Source organism: Ascaphus truei, chromosome 4, assembly GCF_040206685.1.
Source record: "Ascaphus truei isolate aAscTru1 chromosome 4, aAscTru1.hap1, whole genome shotgun sequence".
NCBI lineage: Eukaryota > Metazoa > Chordata > Amphibia > Anura > Ascaphidae > Ascaphus > Ascaphus truei.
The window spans coordinates 242,067,739-242,095,635 of NC_134486.1; the positions used below are offsets into that span (position 1 = coordinate 242,067,739).

A 27,897-nucleotide genomic window follows, 5' to 3' on the forward strand; every position below is an offset into this window, starting at 1 on the left:
GCGGATGGTTGCAGAGGCCCCGCACTCTTCCCCGTGGCATTTAAATTAAATGCCGGGGGACCACGCAAGGCCTCTGCAACTCAACTTACCAGGATTCAGCCTGCTTCTGGTCACGCGACAACGTCAACCATGGCGACCATGACAACATGGCGTCAAATTACGCTGCAGGGTCATGTGACATCACATGACCCTCGCCGTCATTGGTCGCCGGTTCACTCGAAAGGGGGGGCACGAGCGCAGCACACATGGGGGGCGCAGCAAAAAAAACTTTGCAAACCCCTGAGCTAGATAGCTGTGTATATTAACCCTTGTCACATACTCAGATGGGCTGTTCGTGACAGGCCATTTCAGCAAACTTAAAATAAGTGCCTTTAAAATGGAACATGCACCAATTGTTGCCAAGTCAAACATAACTAACCCTAATTCGTTATAAGGACCACAACAGCTCTTAAATTATATAACATTTATTGGCTTGAATAAGTTGAGTGAATAAGTAGTTATTTTTAAAACATGACCAGAAACATTTTTTTTTAAATCAATATTATCCACTGAAATTTTTTTTTTTTAAAGTGTGCCGAGCACGCGCATTTTAAATGAAATCTCTGTCTTTTTTCACAGAAATTGTATTTGTGATGTTTTTAATTAAAAAGCAAAACACAATTTCAATGCCAAGATGCAAAGAAGTTTGACTGCAAGAGCTAGAGATCCAGGGCCGCCGCCCTCCTTCTCGTTACCGGACACGAGCTGTCTGAGTCCCCCAGCGCAGAGCAGCCCCATCTCCCCCTCAGTGGGGACACAGCGCCCGGATGTCGCATCTCCCGGCCGGGGAGATCTCAGTGAGCCAGGGTACAGAAGCTCGGGACCAGGGTTCGTGCTCTTCCTCCGGGGGGGGCTCGGTCAGAGATGCTGTGAGGAGAGTAGGTGGGTGACGGCGGCACCATATACCTGTGCTCAATGCAGGGGAGACTCTCCCGTGACTGGTGGTGTCTGCACATGCGCTGTTGCAAGCTGGCAACACTGACGTCGCTGATGGCCTCTTCTGCCAGCAGTGACATCACTTCCGTGATGGACATCACTCACTATGAAGGCAATTGACTGCATGGGAAATTTTCGTTTGGGAGATGCCAGCAAAGAAGTTTCACTTCAAAAAACATGGATTGTTTTGTTTAGGACAAAGAGGATGTGCCTTGGCCGTTAAATGTTCATGTTTTCCCAAAGAATTTCCACAAATATCAAAGGACTCCATATTTTAATTGCCACTGTAGACTTTAATGCATCATCAAAACATAGTAATGGAATTCAGCTCATTGACAATCCAGACATGGATATTTAGGTGTGAAAAAAGGCCAATGCAACAACTCCATTAATTAAATTAAGAGTCTTTTCCTGCGTTGCAAAAATTCCATATCGATGAAGTAACAGAGAAGTGCTTTTTGTTTGAGATAAGTGAGAAACCTACACTAACATAGCGTTATTGCTTTTGTCATAACTTTCCTAAGCCAACCTGCTGACTGGAGTATCTGAAGCGCAGCTACAAATCACAGTGGCTTTTAAGTGCTTACAGGTTCTAGGACGGACCGGGGGATAAAATCAACAGCTTTATTTCTTGCAAGACTCAAATCTCTCTTTTACATTCACCCAGTTGATGACGTTCCAGATGGCTTTCAGATAGTCTGGTCTCACATTTTTATACTGCAAGTAGTAAGCATGCTCCCATACATCGATTCCGAGAAGAGGAATAAGACCTGGGGAACAGCATATGAAAACATAATCACAATACAATTTTCCATTGAAAATGCATGTTTAACCCTTCGCTGTCAGAGGTGCAAAAACAAAATTGTATTCAGTCAATGTTTATGGCAACAAGTAAGTAAGAGATGCCTTTTTTGATAAATGCATTATGTTTTTGTTTCTTTTCCCAATGTTTATGCTGACAAGTTTTATAAGGCTCATGAGTTGTACGGCTTGTTCCATACTTTATCCTGTACTCATACCTCGCTGCACTTGGGCAGGCTAAATGATTAATGATTACACCCTAAACATTTATATTCCTGCCAGAGAAAGTGTGGCGCAGTGATTAAGGTGTTAGCCTTAAATGCACGGAATAAATTAATGTATTGAATACAGAGGATCCCTCTGCTAGATTCAGCAACTAGCACAAGCGACTTTCCACGCAGAATACACTGTTCACTTGAATGAGTTTTCACCTCCAAAAGGTGCACCCGCCAGTTATTAAAATCTAGCAGCATATGCGATTGGTTAAGAATTATAGATTGGTTTCTCTTTCGGAGTCAGAGAAGCCTCCAACCACCAGAAGCTGCAAACAAAAGCAACAATTCCAAACTGCACTGCAGGGATTCAATAGCAGGAAGCCTCTGAAGTTTCTTGCAGTTCTTTGGGAATACGTTTTATAAATACAACTCTTTCTAATTATGACAATTGTAAGTACAAGAGTATTGTGACTCTGCCTTTGAATATGTTGCTAATATGTTGCAGAGGCTGCTGATACTTACAAGGTGCATCTTCTATTGTGAATTATTTATCGTTTATGGTCTTACCTGTTGTTCCTTGCAAAGGGTCCTGATTAGCACAGGCAAGCGCTTGCAGGCGATTGGAGTCTTTGTTGTAACCCAGCCAGGCCCATCCTGATCCTTGGACTCCTACTGACAGAGCAGTCATCTTCTCCTTCAACTTCTCAAATGAGCCAAAGTCACGTTGAATAGCCTCCAGAAGTTCACCTGTTTAAATGAGAAATACAGGTAGATGAAAGAACAGGTAAAATGTTGCCTAGAATAGAAGGGTAGGAAAACAAAAAAAAACAGACCTTTTGTATGTAACTCCTGGCCTGTAATATTATTGTTTAAAAAAAGATAAAAGCTAAGTCACTGATCTAACTTCTATTTTAATAGAATGCATCCAATACAGCTATTAAGATATGCATTACTGTAACTTCTAATTAGAGAATTTAACGCAGCAGTTCCCACAGATCTATTTTTAAATGATGGCACCTGAACCAGGGGAGCTCTAAGAGCTGATACCCAGGACCAGTGCTTCCTGAGATATGAGATCTGTCACTTGCAGGTATTATAAAAAGAAAAGAAAAAAAAAGAAAAAATCAATATGGCTGCCGAAGTCACCCAATAGAGGAAGCCACAACGTAACCTCTCTATGTCGCAGCTTTCTATTGGTTGGTGGAGTGTGGGTGAAACCAGCGGCTATATTATATCCAATGGACACATTCTCTTGTTGCTACGGGGGTCCAGATAGTGTTTCAAGTACTGCAAGAAAAGAACTAAAGAAAAAAAGATAAGGTGTTACCATTTTAATACGGAGTGTATGTATATATACATATACCTCTATATCTATGTGACGGTGGGGGTAGCCAGCCTTCATAATAAAAGGTGAAGCCTGGCTAGTAACCCCTAAAAACAATGTGTGCGTTTGGTACCACTCATCCATCCTAGGTACAGAACTGGGACTTCGGGAACAGGACTTTAATAGGGGATACTGGGGGGCAAAAAGTTTATTTTTTTTTTTTTTTTTTTAAAGTGTGTGTAAAATGTTTTGGGGCAACATTATTGGTTGTCCCATAATTTCACATGCAAATCACGTCTTATTTGCGGGGACGTATATGCACCTTAGTACCCCCCTATGAAATACTGTTTTCCCTGCCAGCAAGATCTCAAAACTTGATTTTAAAACTTGGCTGAGGCCAAGTTTTACAGCCCAAGTTATAGAAAAAAAAAAAAATGTACTTTAAAAATGTGTATTCATCTCTATGGGGCAGCCTCGGTAATTCGACCAGTCGAGGTGCCCTCGTAGAGATGGTGGATCAAAGGGGAGGATGGGAGTCAAGAGGTGTCGGGCCATTGGGTGAGCGGGGAAGGGCGAAGTACCATGTCCAGAGACAAAGACTCCCCGCGGGGGAGCCTCTGTTCTCCCAGACTGCGTGGAGCCTACCCAGTGGGAGATATGGGGCAGACAAGGGGAAGCCGTTGCTCGTAGGCACTGTTCCCATTGGCCAGTTCAAATTTCCCGCTTGCCGGCTACCCGAGCCCCTCGATACTCCACCTTCTCCGACGCGTGCAGCAAGTCGAGCCTCCAGCTCATGCCTGGCTGTTGCAGTTACAATTCGTTCTCCGATTGGCCGCCAGCCCCCTTTCCATGTTGAACATAGACCTCTGTATCCCATGTAAGGGGACTGCCCGATTAGAGAACACGACAATCCTGACACTTAGTACAGTGAAGCGCTGGCGGGCTTTTTGAAAGTGCTTTGCTCCGAATAGCAGAGCACTCGGCATGGATGTGCCGGAGAAGCTTAGCTGAGGGCAAGTTCTCAGATCGCGGCCAAGTTCTAACTTTCAACGGAGACCTGGCCAGCGGGGAAAGCCAGGTATCTATCCTGTAGATTGTACCGTGGTGTTCCTGGATGTGGAGTGGACAGGGTAAGCTTTCCTGCACCTACTGAGGCTAGAGACTCCCCTCAGACCTCCAGTTAAGCGTTTATTACCTGTATTTAGTGTTTCATTGTATGTCTGCTGGTTTTACCAGAATAAACCCCATTTTATTCCACCATCATGTCCTGCATAGTGAATTGATCCCGGAAGGTAAAAAAAAAAAAAAAAAAAAGGTGTTAAAAGTACTGGTCTCCCGTGACAATCTATAATTGTTTTCCCATCAGGTCCTGTGAACATCTGTGTCATCAGTTATAGAAATAAAATATATATAACTGATGACATGGACATTCACAGTACCGAATGGGGGAGGGGGAAAAAAATTAATCATTTTTACAGTACTCCAATAAGCAAATTTCACCTTAGTTGTGGTTGTACCTTATTAGGGGAGATAATAACATACAAAAACATATGAATCACAACACTATCTCTACATACATACTGACCTCTTGGTTCTCCCCCACCACTGGGAGAGAGGTTTGTCCAGAAAATCGTGTGATTTATATGCCCCCCTCCATTAAACCTCAGTGCAGGTTGAAGAGAGATCTGAGCGGTCACATCCCCTGCAAATATAATAAACAAACAATCAATGGTGAAGAGGCCTCATTGACCTTTATTGAATATACAGTGTATTTCTCGCAGAGCACATATTTGCTACTAAAATGCCAGAGGAGGAAATATTTGGGGTTTAATACATTTATTTATAAAATGTTTTACCAATAAGTAATACATTGAGTGTTACCTCTCATTTTCAAGTATGTTCTGGGCATAATTATGATGACAAATAATACATGGTTACAAATACATAGTTACATAAGTGAACAGGGTATACATTATATACAAGACATTGCATGCACAGCTAAAGATAATATATATATATTATAGGCGTATGTAACAGTTATAGACCATATTAAAATGTGAGACAGTTTTAGTTTTGAAAGAACTTAGACTGGTGGTGGCTTTCAGAGTCTCAGGTAGATTGTTCCACTTTAGGGGTGCACGGTAAGAGAAGGAGGAGCGGCCAGATACTTTGCTGAACCTTGGGAGCATGAACAGTATTTTGGAGTCAGATCTCAGACGATAAGTGCTGCATGTGGTAGGGGTGAGGAGCTTGTTCAGATAGATGGGTAGCTTGCCCAGAAAGTGAAGGCAAGACAGGAGAGATGACTCAAGTGATGACCAATCTAGTTCCTTGAGCATTTCGCAGTGATGTGTGTTGTAGTTGTATTGGAGAACAAAACGGCATATTGAATTGTAGAGGGTATCACGTTTGCCAAGGTGGGTTTGGGGTGCCGAGCCGTATACTATGTCCCCATAGTCGATAATTGGCATTAGCATCTGCTGTGCGATACGCTTTTAATCACAATAGTACCAAAAGCTTGTGGGAATCTAAAATAGACGTCTGTAGGCGGCAATAGTACACACATAGAAAATAATAATGCAATACTAGCCGCAAGTCTTTGCTGCTGCTCAGCCGGCAACGGATCTCCCAGGATCCTCAACAGTAGGTTCTCCCAGGCAAAGTATTGTGTTTACTTCCTGTAAAGTAGACCTAGTTTGGCAAAGGTTTTGGATATCAGGGTATCAATGTGCATCACAAATGTTAAATGGGAGTCAAGCCATATGCCCAAGCATTTAAAACTCGTAACAGGAGTTCGGGTGGTGTTAGCGTTGGTTCTGATCTGGAGCTCAGTCATTGGAAGCTTTAAAAATTTAGCCTTGGTCCCAAATACCATTGTTAGTCTGGTCAGTGTTTAAAAACAGTTTGTTTTGGGAAATCCAGTTTGAGTCTCAAAAAGTCAGATTGAAGTATGTGTTCAAGGTCGGAGAGGCTATGGCTGTGTGCATATAAGATTATGTCATCTGTAAACGTGTATTGAAGCTTCCTTAGCTGTAGGAAGATCATTAACACTGAGAAGAGTAGGGGGCCCAGAACAGAACCTTGCAGGACACCACAGGTGATATCCAAGGGGTTGAAGTTAGAGCCCGAGATGGACACATGTTGGGATCTACCTGATAGGTAGGAATAAAACCAGTTTAAAGCATGCTTCCCTATTCCAGAGCACTGGAGTTTGTCAAGCAAGATAACATGGTCAACAGTATCAAAAGCCTTTGCAAAAATGTAGGAATATTGCACAAGTGAGTTTCATTCCACACGGACTCTCACTGCAAACTTTTAGCAGGGTAGTTACCGTGGAATGTTTGGGGCGAAAGCCATACTGGAATTGGATAGGGAAATTTGTCTTGGTATAGTAATCGCTTAATTGGGAGTGGACACGTTTTTCCATGACTTTGGATAGTATTGATAGAAGAGAGATTGGCCTGTAGTTTGAAACAGTGTTTTTGTCCCCACTTTTTAAAATTGGGACAACTCTGGCAGTTTTCCAGGTCTTATGGATATCGCCTGCAGACAGAATAAAGTTGACTATGGAAGGTATTGGTTTGGCAATGGCTGGGGCACCAAGTCTTAAGAAATTAGATTGCAGTAAATCAGGTCCACGTTGGCTGTTTAGTTTTAATTTGAGGAGCGCTTGTGTAATCTCCTCTTCAGACACATTGTACTGGTGCTTTGTGGTGGCTGAGGGTTATTCTTTAGTCATTTTACTTTAGGAAACAATGGTGAAACAGAAAAACGTAAGACAAACACATGCAAAAGGATGTTTATTTTATGGTTTATTCCACCGTGTAATTTTTCAGACTGGCCAAAAGTGTCCCATAATGAGGTTTTTTTCCATAGAATTACAAACAGGAAAAGCTGGGCAGTCAGCAAGGAAGTAGATCACTATAACAGAATCTAAACACACACACATTGTATTAAAATAATATAATCACTGACGCTCCTGTTTTGACACTATTAGCGCAGGAAGGGTTTTGCAATGCATTGGAACCCTAAAAGTAGAGATATGTTAGGGGAAAAAAATGTGATTTTGGATCCGCAGCGGATAGGCTGGTTTCTTTGGTCTGCAGATTTCAGTGGACCAATGTCAAAAAAAGGCAAATTTTTTTTATCATTATTACCAATACACTCCGCGGATGGATTTGTAGAATCCAATCCGCGGATTCAGCAATCCGTTTTGGTGAAATTCCTAAGAATCTGCCAACGGATTCGATTCTACAAATCCGTCCACGGGTTGTATCCAATGGCAGATTTTGATGAATCCGCACGGATTAAAACCGACCAAAATCAGTTTGCAGATTTGACACTGTAAAACAGATTTTGTGTGTAACATCAGCGAAAAGCCAGGAAACGGGTTTGGGCGGAGTCTCCACCTAAAAACTTGGTGCTGTGAATTGTGGATTATCGTAGGATTGAGCTTTTTGAATGGGTTTGCTTTGTGTGCAACCTGCCAATGATCGCAATGTCATAATTCTAGGACCACTGCATGTAAGGAGTGGTGCTTCTTTCGTTCAGCACATACCTTTAGCCAGAGCCTCAGCATATTTCTCCTCTGCAATATTCAAGTTGTTCACATAAGTTGCATGGTGTTTGCTATGGTGGAGCTGCATGATTTCTGCATTAATATGGGGCTGAAGTGCACCGTAATCATAAGGTAGGTCGGGGAGAGTATGCTTTTGTCTGGAAGCCAAACATCCTAAGGCTGGAGCTAGTCTAAGGCTCGCCCTGCACAGAAAAGACAAGATTTACTTTTCAGACCAGAAATCCTAAAAAACAGAAGACAAAAGCACTTTGTGTAGTGTTAAAAGTGAAAGCACTTACTCATGCAACATCGTGTAACACTTTTTTTTACCTGATATTTTTATTAAAATATAAATGGGAAAGGGAGGGGTACAGAAGGAAGAAAAAAAAGGGGGGGGGGAGGAACCACCATTTTGTAACAATTCTTACAGTCACATTACAACACGTACGACATTTTATAAACAACATCATATTCTCCTCACTCCCAGATATCCTCCTTTCTATTAAAATCACATATTTATCCCACATCCCAGGGTTCCCAAACTCTATCAAACTTTCTTGTGGTATGGTTCAGAAATGAGGGGAGTTCCTCCATTAGTTAGACATCATTAACCTTTCTAATAATCTCTCTTCTGGAGGGCGGAAGTGTCTTCTTCCACGCTGCTGCTACAGCGCATCTAGCCAACGTTAGGATATGCAGAATCAATTTAACTGTGTAGTGATATACGTCCATGGGCTTAGCCAGAATGATTAAAACTAGATCTAACGACATCTTGATCCCCGTCATATCTTCTATCAATTTCAGAACTGTCCTCCAATATATCTGCATTATTGGACAAAACCACCAAATATGCGCTAGATCCCCTATCTGTCCCCTACCCCTCCAGCATCTATCAGAAGACTCCTGGAACATTTGCTTTAACCTTTTGGGGGTGCAATACCAACCTAGCAGAATATTGTAAATATTCTCTTTTGTCACTATCCAAAAAGGTTTCACCTGCATTCTCCCAAATATCTTCCCAGTCCTCTCTTGTTATTTCAGTCTGGAAGTCCAGTGCCCACTGATACTGTACATATATTTATGGACCGGGGTATCCTTTTGAGGGATTAAACCTTGGTAGAGAGATGACATCAGACCCTTTTGGTATTTTTTTGTTTTGCACAGATCTTCGAATCGTGTGTATCTAGGGAATTCCTCCTCATGGAAACCCTACCGGACAAAATGTCAGACCTGCATATATTTGAACATCTCAGTTAGAGGTAGACCGTCTTTTCTCATCAATTCCTCAAAAGACATCAGCTTGTCTTTTTCTAATAAATCTCCCGTCTCTAGGATCCCTCTCTATCTCCAGATTTCAAAACACTGACCCTAGAACCCCGGCAGAAGCCCTGGGTTACCAAACAGGGGCCTGGATTGAGTTAACATAACTTTATATATGTTTTTTTTTTTTGCTAGCTGCCAGATTTTTAGGGTGAATCCGATTACCACCGGGTCAGACTGTCTCCCAATACCAACCCTGGGTACGACCATAGCAAAGAAGGCAGACCGACCAGGCTTTTTAGTGAGCTCTCCAAATCCACCGAAGCATAAAGTACCTCCCAGGGAGTGCCAGTACAACATCTGTCTCAAATGAAGGGCTATATAATATTTTTAAATATTTGGTACTGTCAAACCACATCTTTCATTAGACTCCAACATAATTGATCTGGCTATTCTTGGTATTCGAAATAAATTGCATAATTCGATTTTGAATTTTTTTATATTTGTATGTGGGACAGATATTGGAAATGTCTGGAAACAGTTCAGAGGGAGGATATTCATCTTAACCGCAGTTATACGCCCTAACCAGGAGATACAGTGGCAATTCCAGACTTGAAATCTTTTTTTATATCTTATAAAAAGGCTCAGGTTAGTTCTTTTATATATAGTGAATTGTAATCTCTGGTGAGGTGAATCCCCAGATATTTTAAATGGGTCTTTTTCCACTTGTAGTCAAAATGGCCTTTGAGAACCTCAACCTCCCTTTCCGTTAATGTTAGATTTAACGCTTCCGACTTTCCTATATTGACTTTATATCCTGATAGATCTCCGAATCCACGGAGGGTGGATTGTAAATTCGAAAGAAGATGAGAGGGTGTTCCATTCTTAATTGTTATTAGGTTCCTCTCCCCTCCTGGAATTTTCAGAATGGTTGTCAGTCTGATAAAGGGCGCGGACCCCCTGTAAATCCCGAGAACCCAATCGGTGTGTCATATTATTAAATCCCATTTTATGAGCTTTATATGGTTTCCCTATTGAAAAACATATCATAGCATTACCACTAGTTCATACCATGTGTAGTGTTGCCAATATCAAAGTGATAGATAGATATATATAGGTCATTACATTAGATATATACTTTAGAGTCAAACATGCAGACCAGATTCAACTATGGCTATTATACTAGATTGAGGCAAACTATACACAGTATCACTACATACTGTATGTTAAGTAGGATACTGTTTCACTATCAGAAATAGAGGGACAGCCTATTGCTATTCGATATAGTAAGAATGGGAAGTATTAACATATGGAATTATATCTAATCTATAGCAAGAGCTTGTATCATGTGTGTGTGTGTGTGTATATATATATATATATATATACACACACACACACACATATATATATATACATATATACACACACACACGATACAAGCTCTTGCTATAGATTAGATATAATTCCCTATGTTAATACTTTCCATTCTTACTATATCGAATAGCAATAGGCTGTCCCTCTATTTCTGATAGTGAAACAGTACCCTACTTAACATACAGTATGTAGTGATACTATATATATATTTATATATATATATATATATATATATATATATATATATATATATATATACACATATATATATATATACATACATACACAGTACTGTATATCCTATCAATATTAAGTTAATTTACAACATAAGTGATATTATCTTAAATCGCACAATTCATAACAGAATCCATAATTTGGACTAGGTGCAAAAGATAAATCCTAAATGGATATTTAACCCAGCGATTTCGGAAATATTAAATACATATATAGTATCAATTTTGAATCACACAATTATTAACGTAGAATTTGTAAACTGGACTTCATACGAAGGGGAAAATCTTCATTTAGACAGATACATTAGTAGGGTTCATAATTGTATATTGCACCCTAGACATAGTGCATATAACCAAAAAAAGAACAATTAGCAATGGAATACATAGGATTAACATCCATTGGAACATTACAATTACTCTCTGGCATGATTTTATATATTGCACATTTTTGAATGATTTTGTTGAATTTGGGTGTAATTTACACCATTTACAACTTAAACATTTATAGAAACCTTGTGTTATATTATTCCTCCTTGATATTCCTTTCTAAGGCAAGTATGAGCCACACTTTGCTTTAAAATTAGGTGCCTTTGTAAATATAACTTGTGACCTTGTTGGTAAAATCTGATGTCAAATTGGGTCTTTATACGGAGCTGATCCAATATAAAGAAAGAGGGGTAAAAAAAAAAGGAGAAGAGGGAAAAATATCCATACCATTCATAACAGTACAACAGTAGGGCACCACAAATAAGAAAGATTATACAAAAAAAACATTGGGAAATCTTGCATAACGACCCAATCTTACATAAGATTTTATCAACAAGGTCACAAGTTATATTTACAAAGGCACCTAATTGTAAAGCAAAGTGTGGCTCATAGTTGCCTTAGAAAGAAATATCAAGGAGGAATAATATAACAGGGTTTCTATAAATGTTTAAGTTGTAAATGGTGTAAACTACACCCAAATTCAACTACACTTTCAAAAATGTGCAATCTGAAGTGACGAAGAAAACTTTTGAAATTGACGATCTAATAGATTGTAACTCACATCATATAATCTATGTGCTGCAGTGTCCCTGCAATAAACAATATGTAGGTCGTACCGCACGCTAATTGAAGGTCAGGATAGCTTAGCACATTACAAATATTGAAAAAGGTTTCCTTCAGCATTAGCTTATCCAAGCACTTTAATGAACCTCACTCCTAAGACCCCAAGGGATTGAAATCTATAGGGATAGAGAAAATCAAATCCAAATGGAGAGTAGGAAACAAAATTATCCAGATCTCTTGACAAGGTCTAAATATCGATATTGATCTGGGGTCTTTCCTACGGGATTGATATAAAGTGCTTGGATTCCTAAACTGTTGTCGTTATGACTGTGCTGTTTATAAGATTATAGAGAGACAATCAATGTTAAGGAATTGTTTGCTGCCATCATGTTCTTCTGTTTATAATCTCATAATATATTATATACTTGATTCCCAGATTGTCATTATTATGAATGTGCTATTCAGGAATTTCAGAAATATCTATTGTTATGTAGTATTTTTGTACTGATATGTTTCTGTGTCTTAAATCACACAATATACCATGTGATATGTGTGATGTGCCATTACATCACTACCCCTTGGTGCTCTATAGAGCAATACAATTGGGATACATTTCAATATAATCCAAACTATGTCTCAAACTATATTGATTTGCTATTGGTCAGGTCGTTTCTTTTTTTCCCTCTCTATTATAGCCTGTGTCTGTGATTGGCTATAGGAATCAATAAAAGTTATATAAAACCATTTTGTGTGATTCAAGATTGATACTATATATGTATTTAATATTTCAGAAATCCATGGGTTAAATATCCATATAGTATTTCTCTTTTGCACCTAGTCCAAAGTATGGATTCTGTTATGAATTGTGCAATTTAAGATATCACTTATGTTGTAAATAAACTAAATAATGATGGGTTATATATATTTACACGACAAGCTCTTGCTATAGATTAGATATCATTCCCTATGTTAATTCTTTCCATTCTTACAATATCAAATAGCAATAGGCTGTCCCTCTATTTTGATAGTGAAACAGTATCCTACTTAACTTATGTAGTGATACTGTGTATAGTTTACCTCAATCAAGTACAGTATAATAGCCATAGTTGAATCTGGTCTCATGTGACACTAAATTATATACTGTATCTATTGTAGTATTACACATATACACACACACACACACACACACACACACACAGTATGAACTAGTGGTAATGCTATGATACATATGTTTTTTAATAGGGTACCCTATATAGCTAATTAAAGCTGCAGTTCAGTCTTTTTTTTGTTTTTTGTTTTTGTTTTTTTACACATTTATTTTTTTACTTCAATAGTTTCATGTGTGCAATCTCTAATTACCTAAAGAACTGTATAGCTGCAGGTCAATTCGTTCTCCATGTATTGATAGGTCGAAATTTGGTGACATATTAAAAGCTGGGATTTGTTTACAATCTGCTTGTCTGTCAGTGGAAGCTCATGAATATTCATGAGCATTCCTGCACTGACATGTGCTAGAGGGAGGGCAGGGCTGACAAAGGGGTGTGCCAGAGCTTGTGACAGGACATGAAGGGTCAGTGCCTTAGCAAATGGCTGTTAAAATAGAATACAAGAAAATTGGTCTTTCAAAGTTGTTTTTTTAAAAACAGAAAATGCTAAAAGTATTTTTTCTTACTACAAAACTGATTTATTAAAAAAAACACACATGCAGGATATTGACTGAACTGCAGCTTTAAGATGGGTTTAATAATAGGACACACCGATTGCATATAACTAGCAAGTATCTATTATAAATATATATGTCTCTAACAATAATCTTCTGTTCTTTATTCAATAAGGGTTCTAATTTTGTGTTTCTTATATGTAAGAATGTTTTCATGCAAATCTTTATTCATATTCATGGGAACCAATAGGAAGGTGCCAATAAATAAGGTAGGGACAGATACGCCATCATTAACCCATGAAGAAGCCTTAACGGTGAAACGTCGGGTGATTAGTGACTGGCGGTAACAAAGTAGGAGGAGAGAGAGCCCCAACCGAGAACGGATTGGAAGCGACTCAGTGTGCAGGTGAGATCTCGAGATACTGGGAGAAAGACGTGATGCGGAAGTGTTCGGCGGTCAGGGAGAACAGACGCCGGTGCACAGAACAGCAAGTCTCCAGCAGATTTCTAAAATCAGGTTATAGCCTAGTATAAAACGGACACTGGCTGATCGGGGCACGAGCTGAGAGTGAGAGACTCAGCTTGAATAAAAATTCTCCAACTGCCTTTTTATAACTTACCACGTGTGAGTGTATAACCTGTATGTTTATAGGGTTTTATATCTTTTAATAAACTGTGCTACACTATATTTGTTTTTCAATATATCTAGTCCCATATGATGTCCATTTGAAATCGAGAACCAGTCCATTCTGAGATGGTGTGAATCCTGCAACAAAAGACAAGTGTTGAAGAAAAACCAGTCCCAGAACGCCAGAGATCAAGACAGCGTTCCAGATCCAATCCCACTCACACGTGACATCTCATCAGACATAATAATCTATGTTAGTTCCCCCACCCCCATGTCATTCTTTTGCGAGATATCCATCTTTTTTTTTAATTTATTTTTTACAACAACATACAAAATAAGGTAATTTAAAGTGAAATTTACCACACCCAGAATACATACCCTGAAAAGCACAGATAAAACATAAGTAATATGCTACTAATGCAGTACTACAAGAGGCTAATCTGAAAATAGGGAGAGTGCTGCAGCAATTGCAATATTAAAACGATTGAGGCAGCATTAAATGTGCATTAAAAAACTGAATGCTTTTTAAAGAAAGTTAAAAAAAAAGTTAGTCAGCATGTATTTAGCAACTTTTATGCTTAACCTCGCTGCCCTTTGGACGTTATGGGCCCTTTTCACTGTTCAGATTCTAATGAAAGTTGGTGCTGAATCCCAGACAACAGGTACTGTTAAAAACCCTCATAACCCTTGAGGGAATTAGTTCTATCCACCAGCAAGAGAATTTTACGTGAAAAGTACAGTCCCGCCTGGGATCAAAATGAACCAATGGTCGTGACAGGTTTAAGTTTTATAGCACTGGGGATCCAGCAACACAGGTGTCACCAGCCTAGAAGCACTTCTGGTTCATGTAATTGATCCTTGTGACTGACGCCCATGTGCCGGAAACAAAAGTGGAGCGGGTTCTACTGTAGAAAATGAGCATGTCCCCATGATGTACCTGGCATGTCATAAGAGCCTCTGCCGTGCCAGGACCCATGCAGTACCAGGCATATGACAAGCAGCAATCCTTTACATAATTGGACCCAGAGAGACTGAAGTGCACTATTTTCAGTGCTGGGACACTCCGGTTCCAGAGAATTCAAAGTGCAGGTGACATTGCACCTCATGTCAATCTAAAGTATCTGCAGCGAAATTTTGCTGTTATAGTTGTTATAGTTGTTCATACAGGAGCAAACTTGCTTACTACACCAGTAAACATAATCGGGGGAGTTGGAAATTGAACATTTCAGGAGCTCCATGGTTCCAATTATTCTTATTTTACAATCAATACATTAACATTCTCAGGCAGGTTTCCTTCTTCAAGAGACAAAAGTTTAAAGTTATACTTGAAGTACAGGTTAACCCCGTTATAATGCGGTCCTCGGGGTCCACCCCGAGACCACCGCGTTAGTAACGGGGTCGCGGAAAAAAAATGGCCGCCGCATCGGCGCATCATCATCCTCTCCCTCCAGCAGCACCCTTCACCCCGCGGGACAGGAGATGGGAGCGGGGATGTCCCTCCGGTCCCCGCTTCCCCCTGTCACCGCGTGACAGCCCGCAGTGAAGGAGATGGCAGCGGGGATGTCCCTCCGGTCCCCGCGTGACAGCCCGCGGTGAAGGAGATGGGAGCGGGGATGTCCCTCCGGTCCCCGCGTGACAGCCCGCGGTGAAGGAGATGGGAGCGGGGATGTCCCTCCGGTCCCCGCTTCCCCCTGTCACCGCGTGACAGCCCGCAGTGAAGGAGATGGCAGCGGGGATGTCCCTCCGGTCCCCGCGTGACAGCCCGCGGTGAAGGAGATGGGAGCGGGGATGTCCCTCCGGTCCCCGCGTGACAGCCCGCAGTGAAGGAGATGGCAGCGGGGATGTCCCTCCGGTCCCCGCGTGACAGCCCGCGGTGAAGGAGATGGGAGCGGGGATGTCCCTCCGGTCCCCGCGTGACAGCCCGCAGTGAAGGAGATGGCAGCGGGGATGTCCCTCCGGTCCCCGCGTGACAGCCCGCGGTGAAGGAGATGGGAGCGGGGATGTCCCTCCGGTCCCCGCGTGACAGCCCGCGGTGAAGGAGATGGAAGCGGGGATGTCCCTCCGGTCCCCGCTTCCCCCTGTCACCGCGTGACAGCCCGCAGTGAAGGAGATGGCAGCGGGGATGTCCCTCCGGTCCCCGCGTGACAGCCCGCGGTGAAGGAGATGGGAGCGGGAATGTCCCTCCGGTCCGTGCTTCCCCTTGTCACCGCGTGACAGCCCGCGGGACAGGAGATGGCAGCGGGAAACGGGGCGAGTACACCAACATTTATTTTTCCCCTCCTTATTTTTAGGTGATGTACATATCGGTGGCTATACCCATAGGAAGTTTCAGGGATATATCACTGCAATGTAGTTACTGTGTTCTCCCTTCCATGATTATTCTGACTTGTTTGTCTCCCCCCTTGTGGGCATAACTCTCCGTTTTCCCTCCCCTTCTCCCCTGTGGGCTGTTCTCTCTTGGTTTGAGAATGGGGGGGGTGTGGCATAAGCTGACACACTGTCTGGCAGCATTTGTCGTGGCCTAGGCGATCTGGGAGTGTGAGCCTGCATTAGATCATGTGCGTGCGCATGTGCAGCTTTTGTAAACAAACTGAAATGGAGTGATGTTAAAACGGGGATCTGAGGGCTAAATAGATTATGTATTCTAGTTGTGGTACAGTATATCTATGTGCAGCTGTGTGTTTGAGCTTATGGCAGCATATTATTGGTATAGCCCCTGCATTTGATATTGATCTGCAGGATAGTGTAGTGTGTGCTTCCACAGAGAGGTTTGCCTTGTTGTCCTAGTTGAGCCACCATTGGAGGATTTCAGTGTATTGGCGCCAAACTGAGAGATTAGATGCACTATATATAGACCCAGACTGCTGTAGGGGCTTGATAAAGGACCGTGAGGTCCGAAACGTTGCTCCAGTTTTTCTTGTGTTCTAACCCTGATGCCTGTTTGATGAATTAAACCTTTTTAGTTTTTCCTGTTATATATATGTGTGTGTGTGTGTGTGTGTGTGTGTGTGTGTGTGTGTGTGTGTGTGTGTGTGTGTGTGTGTGTGTGTGTGTGTGTGTGTGTGTGTGTGCGTGTGTGTGTGGTGTTAAAATGGCGGCTGAAGGACACAATAGGCCAGGCAGTAATCTGCAGGTACCCTTGGGCAGGAGAAGGGTTTAAAGGGGTGCCTCAGGCAGGGCAGTACATGATTCATGCTGCCTTCCCATGGCGAGGGGGGGGTGGGCTGCTGACATGTGAGGGGGGGGTGGGCTGCTGACATGTGAGGGGGGGTGGGCTGCTGACATGTGAGGGAGGGGTGGGCTGCTGACATGAGGGGGGGGGCTGCTGACATGTGAGGAGGGGGGGGCTGCTGACATGTGAGGGGGGGGTGGGCTTCTGACATGTGAGGGGGGGTGGGCTGCTGACATCTGAGTGCTGTGTGCAGTGAGAGTGTGTGCAGTGAGAGTGTGTGCAGTGAGTGTGTGCAGTGAGAGTGTGTGCAGTGAGAGTGTGTGCAGTGTGTGTGCAGTGTGTGTGCAGTGTGTGTGCGCTGTGTGCAGTGAGCAGTGTGTGCAGTGAGAGTGTGTGTTGTGTGCAGTGTGCAGTGGGTGCAGTGAGTGCAGTGGGTGCAGTGAGCAGTGGGTGCAGTGAGAGTGTGTGTTGTGTGCAGTGTGCAGCGTGTGCAGTGTGAGCAGTGAGCAGTGTGTGTGCAGTGTGCAGCGTGTGTGCAGTGTGTGCAGTGAGAGTGTGTGCAGTGTGCAAAAAAAAACGCGTTATAACCGAATCGTGGTATAACGAGGCGCGTTATAACGGGGTTTACCTGTACTTTGTTATTGTACCCATATAATCCAAGAACAGTCAATTCCCCATAAACAGTATTTAGGCATTTATTCTGTATACACAAAAATAAGTGCATTTGTAAACAGACAAACAAAAACAGGAAGGGTTGGTTTTTCAGTGTGTTTTGAGAAGGACATTTCATAGGCAAGTGACACCCCCTCTTTATTATATATATATATATATATATATATATATATATATATATATATATATATATAATCAAACCCACACTGATGAGACCAATTGTGGGTGGTTTTCTGGGTATGTGCTCAAAGCTGTGACCATGCAGCAAGCTTAAGCCTATAGGGAACCATGTTAAAAATGGTTTTTGAAGCAAAAAGTGTCACTGTGTGCTCATTTGCATGTCATTTCCCAGAATCCCTTGCTGCAGTGGAAGTGCTGTGTGATAATGGGGAAAGGTGGGGGTGCAGACCTGCCTAAGACATGCAGATGAGCATACAGTTGTATTTACATTTGTGTGTGTGTATATATATATATATCCGTGTGGATTACATTATATTGGCAAGACTACACGGATGTTAAAAGAGAGGATTGCCATACATCGGTCCACTATTAGGAAAGCTCTGCAGAGCAGTACCGTGAACGAGGATCTCAAGCACTTACCTGTTGCTCGTCACTTCAAATTACAACGCCATTCATTGGCAACTATGAGATGTATGCCTATCTTTCAGGTCCAACCGATGCCCTTGGAGGGGATAGGGGTACAATTTTGCTCCAACAAGAGGCCAGATTAATTTATGATCTCAAAACAATGGCTCCTTTTAGATTGAATGAAGATCTGAAGCTCGGTTGTTTTTTGTAATTAACTGACATTTTTTATATGAATTAGGAAAGATATTCCCTTTTTACGTTGTTGCTAACGTTTTATCTCAGTATTGTATTATCTGCACTTTTCTCCTTGCTCACAATCTTTTTTTCAGCGCACATACTCGGCCCCCTTTTTTTTTTTAGCTCTTATCACGCTGTATATGGTTTTTTCTAAGTAGAATTACCTGTATGATTTGCGTTTAACAACAAAAGAGCAAGAGCCCCAAGGAGAGCACTCAACCACTAGTTATAAGCTGGTGTACTACAATGATAGTGTTGAAAGGGAGGAGTGAGTGAACCATAAAATATACAAGTTTAATTGAGTCGTAACTCAGAAGGTTAAAATAATGGGGGAACGCTGTGAGTCCAGTGTTATACTACTGTAAGCCAGTATACAGCGAATTAAAATGAAGGAAGGATGAACCAAAATGAAAGTCACTGTGCTATCTAAACTCTTAAAGAGCCTAATAATGGCTGCCACCCACTACCTAGAGTGCTAGGGGACACCACCGCAGTATATGGTAAGTGGTGCACCTGAGATAGTGGTGTGGGCTGTTACGTATGGAGGTAAATAGTCACAGTGAATAACTATGAAGCCCAATGACGTGAAGGTCAGTAAGATGTCACATGCGAATCAATTCAGTATACAAGTAGTGCATACATACACGTGAGAATCTTGTATGTGAGCAGTCCTATATAGGGAGTACTGTCTAGTCTCCTAGGGTGCACATATATAGCATATCAGGCTAACCATAAGTTTTTGCAACAGCCCCACAATCTGTGTGGAGTGATGTTACCGTAGGCTACGCCAGGAGTGTAATCACATATGTTCGCACATGCATGAACACGGTAGCCACCTGTATTGCAAAGGTCCAAGAGTCAGTAATTGCTATGACAGTACACATGTAGTGCCTGTTAACATGTGAAGATCAAAAGGTTAAGACCCTGCAGTACCAGTGCATATATCCAGATAACGTGGAGGGCAGGGTAGTTGCTGCTCTCACGGTGCACCAATCATGCCAGTTAGCGTGAAACATGTTCATGTGTGCATCCTGACAGTGTGAAATGTAAAGTCGGTGGCTCCTATCACAGTACACAAGTAGTGCCTGTTAACATGAAAATCATGAGAAATCACAATTGTGTCTGTTAGCCTGGAACATGTATATGCATCCAATCAGTGTGAAAGGCAAAGTCAGTGGCTCCTATCACAGAACACAAGTAGTGCCTGTTAACATGGAATATGTGCAAGTCACGGGGTTCATTCGTCCTTAGAGAGCAGACGTACCTCTTAAAGCATGGCCGGGCACCTTCAGCTATATAGCGGGTGCTCAAAATATCAGCCTGAGGTATGTCTGTGCTAAAAATCTATTAACAAAATGCTGCAGTAGCAGAGCCCCATATCGAGGGCTGCTGGGGATAGGAAGCGCTCCGATCGCAAGCGCATGTCCCGCCCATCTGACGTAATGACGTCATCAATCGCCGACGTACGTTTCGCTAGTTACTGCTTTGTCAAGGCTGGGCAGCCCATTTTTAGCACAGACATACCTCAGGCTGATATTTTGAGCACCCGCTATATAGCTGTCGTATCATTATTCCCCCTGATAGCAGCACCTCCACTCCAGTCATCTCCAGCCCAGCAGTAGCGAGGGTTCTCCTTCCCCTCCCCCCTTTCCCCTTAGTTCGTGATTTGCGTTTAACACTGAAATGGTCACATAATGCTGGTATATATATATGTTCACCTACATGAGAACAACAATTACACTATTATGTTAGCCGGGACAGCGATGTTCTGTCCACAGCTACAAGTTTACATTACTTGTTCATATAGGACAGTTTTGGATAATAAACCAGGATGCCCATAAAGGGATACCTTGATTACTATACCATTTATTATAATAACCTTGGGAGTCTTATAGCAGTCTGCCTTATTATATACCTTCATTGTTCATTGACTTGACCAAATGTTCACATTGACATAAGTTCTAACATGTCTGTAGCATGTGTATTTATTTATTATTGTTCATGTTGATATTGTTACAGTATTTTATTGGGGTGTAGGGCGATATGCACGTACAGTAGTGATGTCAGGTGACTAACTCCATGACTAATACAAGCAGGGCAATTTGGTAATCCATCCTGGTCCTTATCTGTTTATGTGCGGTTGTTTATATCTGTTGCTATGGCAACGCGCGATGTGGCCAGTAGCGCATGCGCGGATTCATGGCATACATGCCCAATTATTTTCAGCAGTTACTGTGTTGCTCAGCGCGGTGTGTAACGTAGACGAATGTAGAAAAAATGGGGAATAAACCCCAATGGATCCGATGCTACAGAACCATGTGTAGGTAGTTAGCAACACCTACACCAATGCAAATGTCCACAAGGGAAGGGGTATCACTGCAAGTATACTGAAGTAATGAGTGATAGAAAAGGGTAGCGTGTAAGGACTTACTACCGGGGCGGGGGATAGAATGCAGACAGAGTACTAGAGGTACAAGATGACATGTCCACAGACACGCCACTTGTAAGCTCAAAATGAATACACAGACTGCTGCCCTTAACCGACCGTTGTCCAAGTCGGGATGAAACGCGTCAGAGTGTTCCTTTCTGTGATGTTCAGCATTTTGTTTCAATAAAGCCGACTTTATAATCTAAAGCAGGGGTGAGCAAACTTTTTATGCCGAGCCCCCCTTTTCATCCATGAAATTTCTCGGGCCCCCCCTGCCTGATGTAATCAAAATCACATGACGTCAGCGCACGTGAGCTGGTTCAGCCATTGAGGGCGAACCAGCTTTGTAACGCCCCCGCCACGCGTCTACAAAAAAAGTATTTATAGCACAAATTACATAACTTAAAAATAAATATTATAATATTTGTCTAATAGCGTTCCCATTTCTGCTGTATTATTAATCTCTCTCTTCCCGCCACATTAGAACACCTCAGGACCTCTCTAACCTCTTCCAGTCTCTCCCTGTATTTCTCACTCCCCCTCCAGTCCCTCTCTATTCCTCCCCTCAGTGTCTCCCCCTCCCCCCCCCACTCTCTTTCCCTCCCCCCAGTGTGTGTCTCTTTCTCCCTCCCCCCATTGTCTCTCACTCTCTCCCTCCCCCCATTGTCTCTCACTCTCTCCCCTCTTCCAGTCTCACACTCCTCTTCCAGTCTCTCCAACTCCCTGTATTTCTCACTCCCCCTCCAGTCCCTCTCTATCCCTCCCCTCAGTGTCTCCCCCCACTCTCTTTCCCTCCCCCTGTGTGTCTCTTTCTTTCTCCCTCCCCCTAGTGTCCCTCTCCCTCCATTGTCTCTCACTCTCCTTCCAGCCATTGCCTCTCCCTCCCCCCAGTGTCTCTCTTGCACTCTCCAACCAGCTATTGTTTCTCCCTCCACCCGGTGTCTCTCTCACACTCTCCCTCCAGCCATTGTGTGTCTCTCTCCCTCCTGCCAGTGTCTCCCTCCCTCCCACCAATGTCTCTCTCATCCCCATCCCCATGTAGCTCTTTCACCCCCCCTCCCCATGTCACACTCACTCTCACCCCCCTCCCCATCTCACACTCTCACCCCCCTCATGTCACTCACACCCTCCCCATGCCTCAGTCTCACACTCACTCCCCCATGTCCCAGTCTCACACTCACTCCCCCATGTCCCAGTCTCACTCTCCCACCCCCCCATGTCCCAGTCTCACTCCCCCCCCCATGTCCCAGTCTCACTCCCCCCCCATGTCCCAGTCTCACTCCCCCCACATGTCCCAGTCCCCCCCCCCCCCCATGTCCCAGTCTCACTCCCCCCCCATGTCCCAGTCTCACTCCCCCCCCATGTCCCAGTCTCACTCCCCCCCCCATGTGCCAGTCTCACTCCCCCCCCATGTGCCAGTCTCACTCCCCCCCCATGTGCCAGTCTCACTCCCCCCCATGTCCCAGTCTCACCCCCCCATGTCCCAGTCTCACTCCCCCATGTCCCAGTCTCACTCCCCCATGTCCCAGTCTCACTCCCCCATGTCCCAGTCTCACCCCCCCCATGTCCCAGTCTCACCCCCCCATGTCCCAGTCTCACCCCCCCCATGTCCCAGTCTCACCCCCCCCCCCCCATGTCCCAGTCTCACTCACCCCCCCCCCCATGTCCCAGTCTCACTCCCCCCCCATGTCCCAGTCTCACTCACCCCCCCCCCATGTCCCAGTCTCACTCCCCCCCATGTCCCAGTCTCACTCACCCCCCCCCCCCATGTCCCAGTCTCACTCACCCCCCCCCCCCCCATGTCCCAGTCTCACTCACCCCCCCCCCCCCATGTCCCAGTCTCACTCACCCCCCCCCCCCATGTCCCAGTCTCACTCACCCCCCCCCCCCCATGTCCCAGTCTCACTCACCCCCTCTCCCCATGTCACACACGCAGGAAGCAGGAAGCAACAAAATGCTGCTGTGTACTGTAGCGCAGCACAGCGCCACCTAATGGCCAAAAGAAAAATTGCAGCTGCAGACGGCTTTTTTCCCTCTGCTCCTGGCAAAATCGCCGCTGCTTCCTGCGCCCCCCCTAAACAATCTTGCGCCCCCCCAGGGGGGCGCGCCCCCCAGTTTGCGCACCGCTGATCTAAAGCTTGGTGCAGTTCAAGGGAGCAGTGACCATCTATCACTTCGACTTTACCTGTAACGTAGACGAGTTCTATTCTTTGCGACCTAAAGCCTCATATAGTGGGGTTGGGTTGTGTATGTAGATTGCCTTAGTATATTCTCTGGCTCATATGATATGCCTTCTGGCTTCAGTAGCGGGTTGCCATGGCAACGCGGGCCGCATATAACGGCGCATGCGCAGACAGTGAGTATATGCGCATGATCACAGACAGCTGGTGCTGGTTATTAAAACATACGGCCTGATATTTTAAGTATTGGTTGGTAAAATAAGTCGACAGAAAAGCTCCACCGTTAGCATATAGCTAATAAAGAATATCACTTGTGAGCACATTCACATGTCTTAGACAGGTCTGCAACCGTGCCTTTCAACCATTATCATCTAGCATATTGTGTTCTCACTGCACGGGATTCTGGGAAATTACATGCAAATGAGCACACAATGTGTCACCTTTTGCCTGGAATATCCATTCACATGGAGCCCATTTAATCTGATGCATCGCCGTTCACACAGTTTTTAAGCACAGCATGGGACTAGCAAAGCAAGTACAAACCACTCACAGATATGTTTCAACCTTGATGGGTATCGTCAGTATGAGGTTGGTCTATACTTGACTTGAAATATTTCTAGGCTGGGTAGGTTAAAAAGTTGACACATTGTGTGCTCATTTGGAGACAGAGAGAGAGATTGACCAGCCGTAGGCTGCGGATATAGTGTAGATGTGGAGGAGGAGACAACGGGGAGGCGTGTCAGAACATCACGTGAGCGCTTTGCCCTCATTGGCTTAACCACGCATGTGACCCGGCCGTCGTGCAACAAAATGAAAAATGTTTTTGCGCGAAAATTGGCCGGTCCATCGCACGCTCTATGGCCATCCTCATTGAGGTAAGGCCTTTTGTTTGCGGCCTTAGCCATTGTGCACTGGCCCCCTGGCAGGCAATGGGTTAAAAAAAAAAAAAATTATGCCGTAACGTAACCCACGCTTAAATGTATGTGAAAATTGTACGGACTTGAATAGCTGCTTATTTTGCTTGCTACCTGTATATTAACTTTTTTTTTTTAAGGATGCGTTAAACGTTCTGCATTTGAAATGAACTAAATTACAAAGAAAAACTTTTTCAGGTTGTGTATTTGTTTAAAGCAAGAGGGGGGTTATCGTATAACTAGATCATATCCAAAAATACAGGTTAGCTGCATCTTGGCTTGCACAACACGGTCATTACACACTGCAACGACTATTTCAAAAATGCAAGTTAACTGTTCCTAAAACATTAGTGTGCTTCAAAACATCTTATATTCACATATTGAATGCTTTCACCGATACAAAAGCCTGTGGCATACCTGTTTGGATTTAACCACCTCTTTAAAATTGTTGTATCAGACCACTGAACATTACTAGATCAAACGTCATTGAGACAGAAGTGTATGTCACTCACGCAACATAAGATAAAATATGTCATTTACTGTACACAATGGAAAGCAAGGAGACCAGCAAGTGCTTGTGCATGGTAGCTATTAATCATTTCAGTGTGGGCCTCCAGTTTATTTAACTGCATTGGTAAATGATCACCAGCCTTTGACAGGTTATAATGTAATTTAAAGCTGCAGTTCAGACTTTTTTTTTTTTTAATTATTTTTTTTACTTCAATAGTTTCATGTGGGCAATCTCTACTTACCTAAAGAACTGTATAGCTGCCAGTCAATTCGTTCCCCATGTATTGATCGGCGAAATTTGGTGACATCATTAGTGAAGGGATATGTTTTTCTTCTGCTTCTGTCACTCAGTGGAAGCTCATGAATATTCATGAGCACTCCTGCACTGACATGTGCTAGAGGGAGGGCAGGGCTGACAAAGGGGTGTGCCAGGGCTTGTGACAGGACATGAAGGGGCAGTGCCGTAGCAAATGGTTGTTAAAATAGAATACAAGAAAATTGGTCTTTCAAAGTTGTTTTTTTAAAAACAGAAAATGCTAAAAGTATTTTTTCTTACGACAGAACTGATTTATTTAAAAAAACACACATGCAGGATAATGACAGAACTGCAGCTTTAAAGGACTCACAGTCGGTATTACTAATAAGAATCAAATAGGTAGCTACCCAAGTACTCTTTAATGCAGCAATTCAGCTTTCGTTTATTTTTATTATTATTATTTTTTTTTTAAGTATTGTAGGTGGGAAGGAGTTGAACCGTGTTGTCAGCTCAGGGGACCCACTGCTTCCTGAGATACTTACCTCCGTAGGGGTGCCAGTAGCAGCTCTGGCTGGGCTGTTTAGGGCTATCGAAATGGCGGTGACCGGTAGCTGTAAACCTGCGTGGCTGCTAACGGAACCCTTTACAGGAATAAGTATCTCGGGAAGCAGTGGTCCCAGGAGCTGAAGTTAACACAGTTCAGTTCCAGAGATAGATATATCTATCATGTTCTGCTGCTTTAACCCCTTCATTGCCAGATGAACCAGCAACACAATTTAATTAAAAAATCCAACATCATATCCCAAAGAATTAAATGTGTTGCTGGCCCCTCTGGCATTAATAGGTTAAAAAATATATATATATATATAGTACAAGTAATGTATTCCTGTAGGACAGCACTGAAAATGGGGAAGGTTACAAACTAGTATTTGGTTTCTAGTTACATCTGCCAAAAATAGTGAATGTTTAGCTTAAATCTCTGTTCATTTGGTAAAGCCTATACAGATTTGCTAGTAGCCCTTCTCTTTAATAGGTAGCCCCCTATAAAACCTCTATTTACTACATGAAAAGCAGCCGCTATTAAAATGCAAAATACACAAGTGGATAGGAGGACAAATCAAAAGCATAGAGGGAAGAATAAAAGTTAGCAACTTACAACCTGAAGTAACCTTACATTTAAACAGTTAGAGGGTGAAAGGTGCATTTACCCACTTAGATTGTAAGCTCTCTGGGGCAGGGATTGTCTGACTTTGCTGCACTTATTGTATTATTATAATTCCCTGTATTGTGTTTGTAAAGCGCAGAGTACACCGTGGGCCTATATAAATAAAGATATACATACATGGTGTGGTAAACAGAGGAAAGCCATACACTCCTCCCCCAGCTTTAAGCAGGAAAAACTCACCTGCCACACAAAGTGAGCCTGCAAAGCATGTTTAACGTGGTGGGATACTGGATCAAACAGCAAACAAGTCTGCTCCAGAAAAGAAGCAAGGACCACAACACCAAAAGATTAGCAGTTGCACAGCAAAGGCAATACAGCCAATTGCCTGTCACTGTGTATATAGGTGACTATCTTTCTGCCCTTGTCCTCTCTCACTGTCTCCACCTCCTGCCACAGATCTAGTTCCGGGCCATGCAGACAACACTCCTCCTTCTAGTGACTCATAACTTTCAACACATACCAAGGAAAAGGCGACAGAGCCTAAATAACCTGTTTACTATGCACAAAGCAGTGTGTCTCTCCTGGAGATTACTGTCACCCAAGGGAGCTCATATTAATCTGGAGTATACTACCATGCGGGGACACATATTGTCATGTGAATTGTTGGTAAAGGATCTTTATCAGAGTTAAAGTACAGCATTAGAAAAATTATTTACAATTACATTAATGAGCACTGCTATTTAAAATAATAATTGAATTGTAAACTGTACTCCCAACATTTTTTTAAAACAGGTACACTTTAGTTCCTCTGTCAACGCAGAGCACGTGAAAACCTGTGTGGCTATTTTAACATGTAACTTTTGTATTATATTTACTTGTATATCCTTTAATACAGAGTATGCGTGCTGATAACATTTATTTAATAAAAAAACATTTAGCAGCTTTATGTTTTGTTTTACACGTTGTGTGAATGTATGGGAGCCCAGGTGGGTCACCGGTAGGGCGGGTTCACTTCTGGCCCTCTACCCAAGGTTTGGCTGCTGTCAGCCTGTTATTGGCTGATACTGTAGTTGAGCAGAGTAGAGCTCGATCCAGGTGCTGATTGGCTGCTATTTTGGTGGGCTTTTAAGTAATCCCAACACTGCCTGTTCCTATCAGGAATTATAATGTTAGGGCCAAAGAAAGGTATAGCCAGGGGCACTAAGCCTCATCCTCCCTCTGGTGAAAAACATCCTCACGTCCACGCATGAGGATCATAATTTATGCACCACCAATAAATTGTGACGGCAACACAGAATTGTAAGATAACAGTACATACAACAGTAATAACAGTAGGTATAACTTGTTCCTCCTATATAGGAGAACCTTTCACCCTGCACTGCACATTTCCTGCTCTGCAATTCTCCCCATAACAATATGCAGTACCGCTCCTGCACTATCAGTAATAGTGATCAGGGTTAGGTCTTCGGACTAGTTTGCCATCACTATCAGGTACTGTGACCGAATAGCATCTTTTCTGCCCATGCTCACTGACATACTCAACCCGGTCAAGATGAATATTCCTGCCCACTTGCCATACCTTCACCAAATACCCAGCCCTGTTTTCTCTATAATGGGCAGCGCTACTGCACTTAGGAGCCATATACTCCAGAACGGCTGCCCGTATCCACTCATCCCTATGTGCCTCTGCTGCTCTC

The 27,897-nt window shown here is 43.1% G+C and overlaps 1 protein-coding gene across 2 annotated transcripts; it reads right to left on the minus strand.

Annotated features, from left to right (window-relative positions):
• Window positions 1-1,247: 1,247 nt before the first annotated feature.
• Window positions 1,248-26,651, minus strand: SOD2 (superoxide dismutase 2). Of its 2 annotated transcripts, XM_075597094.1 has the most exons (6): window positions 26,441-26,651; window positions 14,071-14,216; window positions 7,874-8,076; window positions 4,901-5,017; window positions 2,559-2,738; window positions 1,248-1,745 (listed from the first exon to the last, which is right to left on the minus strand). In XM_075597094.1, exons 3-6 carry the CDS (start codon window positions 7,959-7,961, stop codon window positions 1,600-1,602), a joined length of 531 nt encoding a protein of 176 aa, XP_075453209.1. In that variant the 5' UTR covers window positions 7,962-8,076; window positions 14,071-14,216; window positions 26,441-26,651; the 3' UTR covers window positions 1,248-1,599. The 2 variants fall into 2 exon arrangements, with proteins under 2 accessions (XP_075453209.1, XP_075453208.1); XM_075597093.1 differs by lacking the exon at window positions 14,071-14,216.
• Window positions 26,652-27,897: the final 1,246 nt, after the last annotated feature.

Excerpts from the sequence above, each read along its gene's own strand:
- SOD2 (XM_075597093.1), bottom strand. The coding sequence starts at position 26,469 with ATGCTTTGCAGGCTCACTTTGTGTGGCAG. Across the intron at positions 8,077-26,440 it reads AGGCTCACTTTGTGTGGCAG|GGCGAGCCTTAGACTAGCTC; the intron begins GTGAGTTTTTCC and ends TTTTCTGTGCAG. Across the intron at positions 5,018-7,873 it reads TGCTGAGGCTCTGGCTAAAG|GGGATGTGACCGCTCAGATC; the intron begins GTATGTGCTGAA and ends TTATATTTGCAG.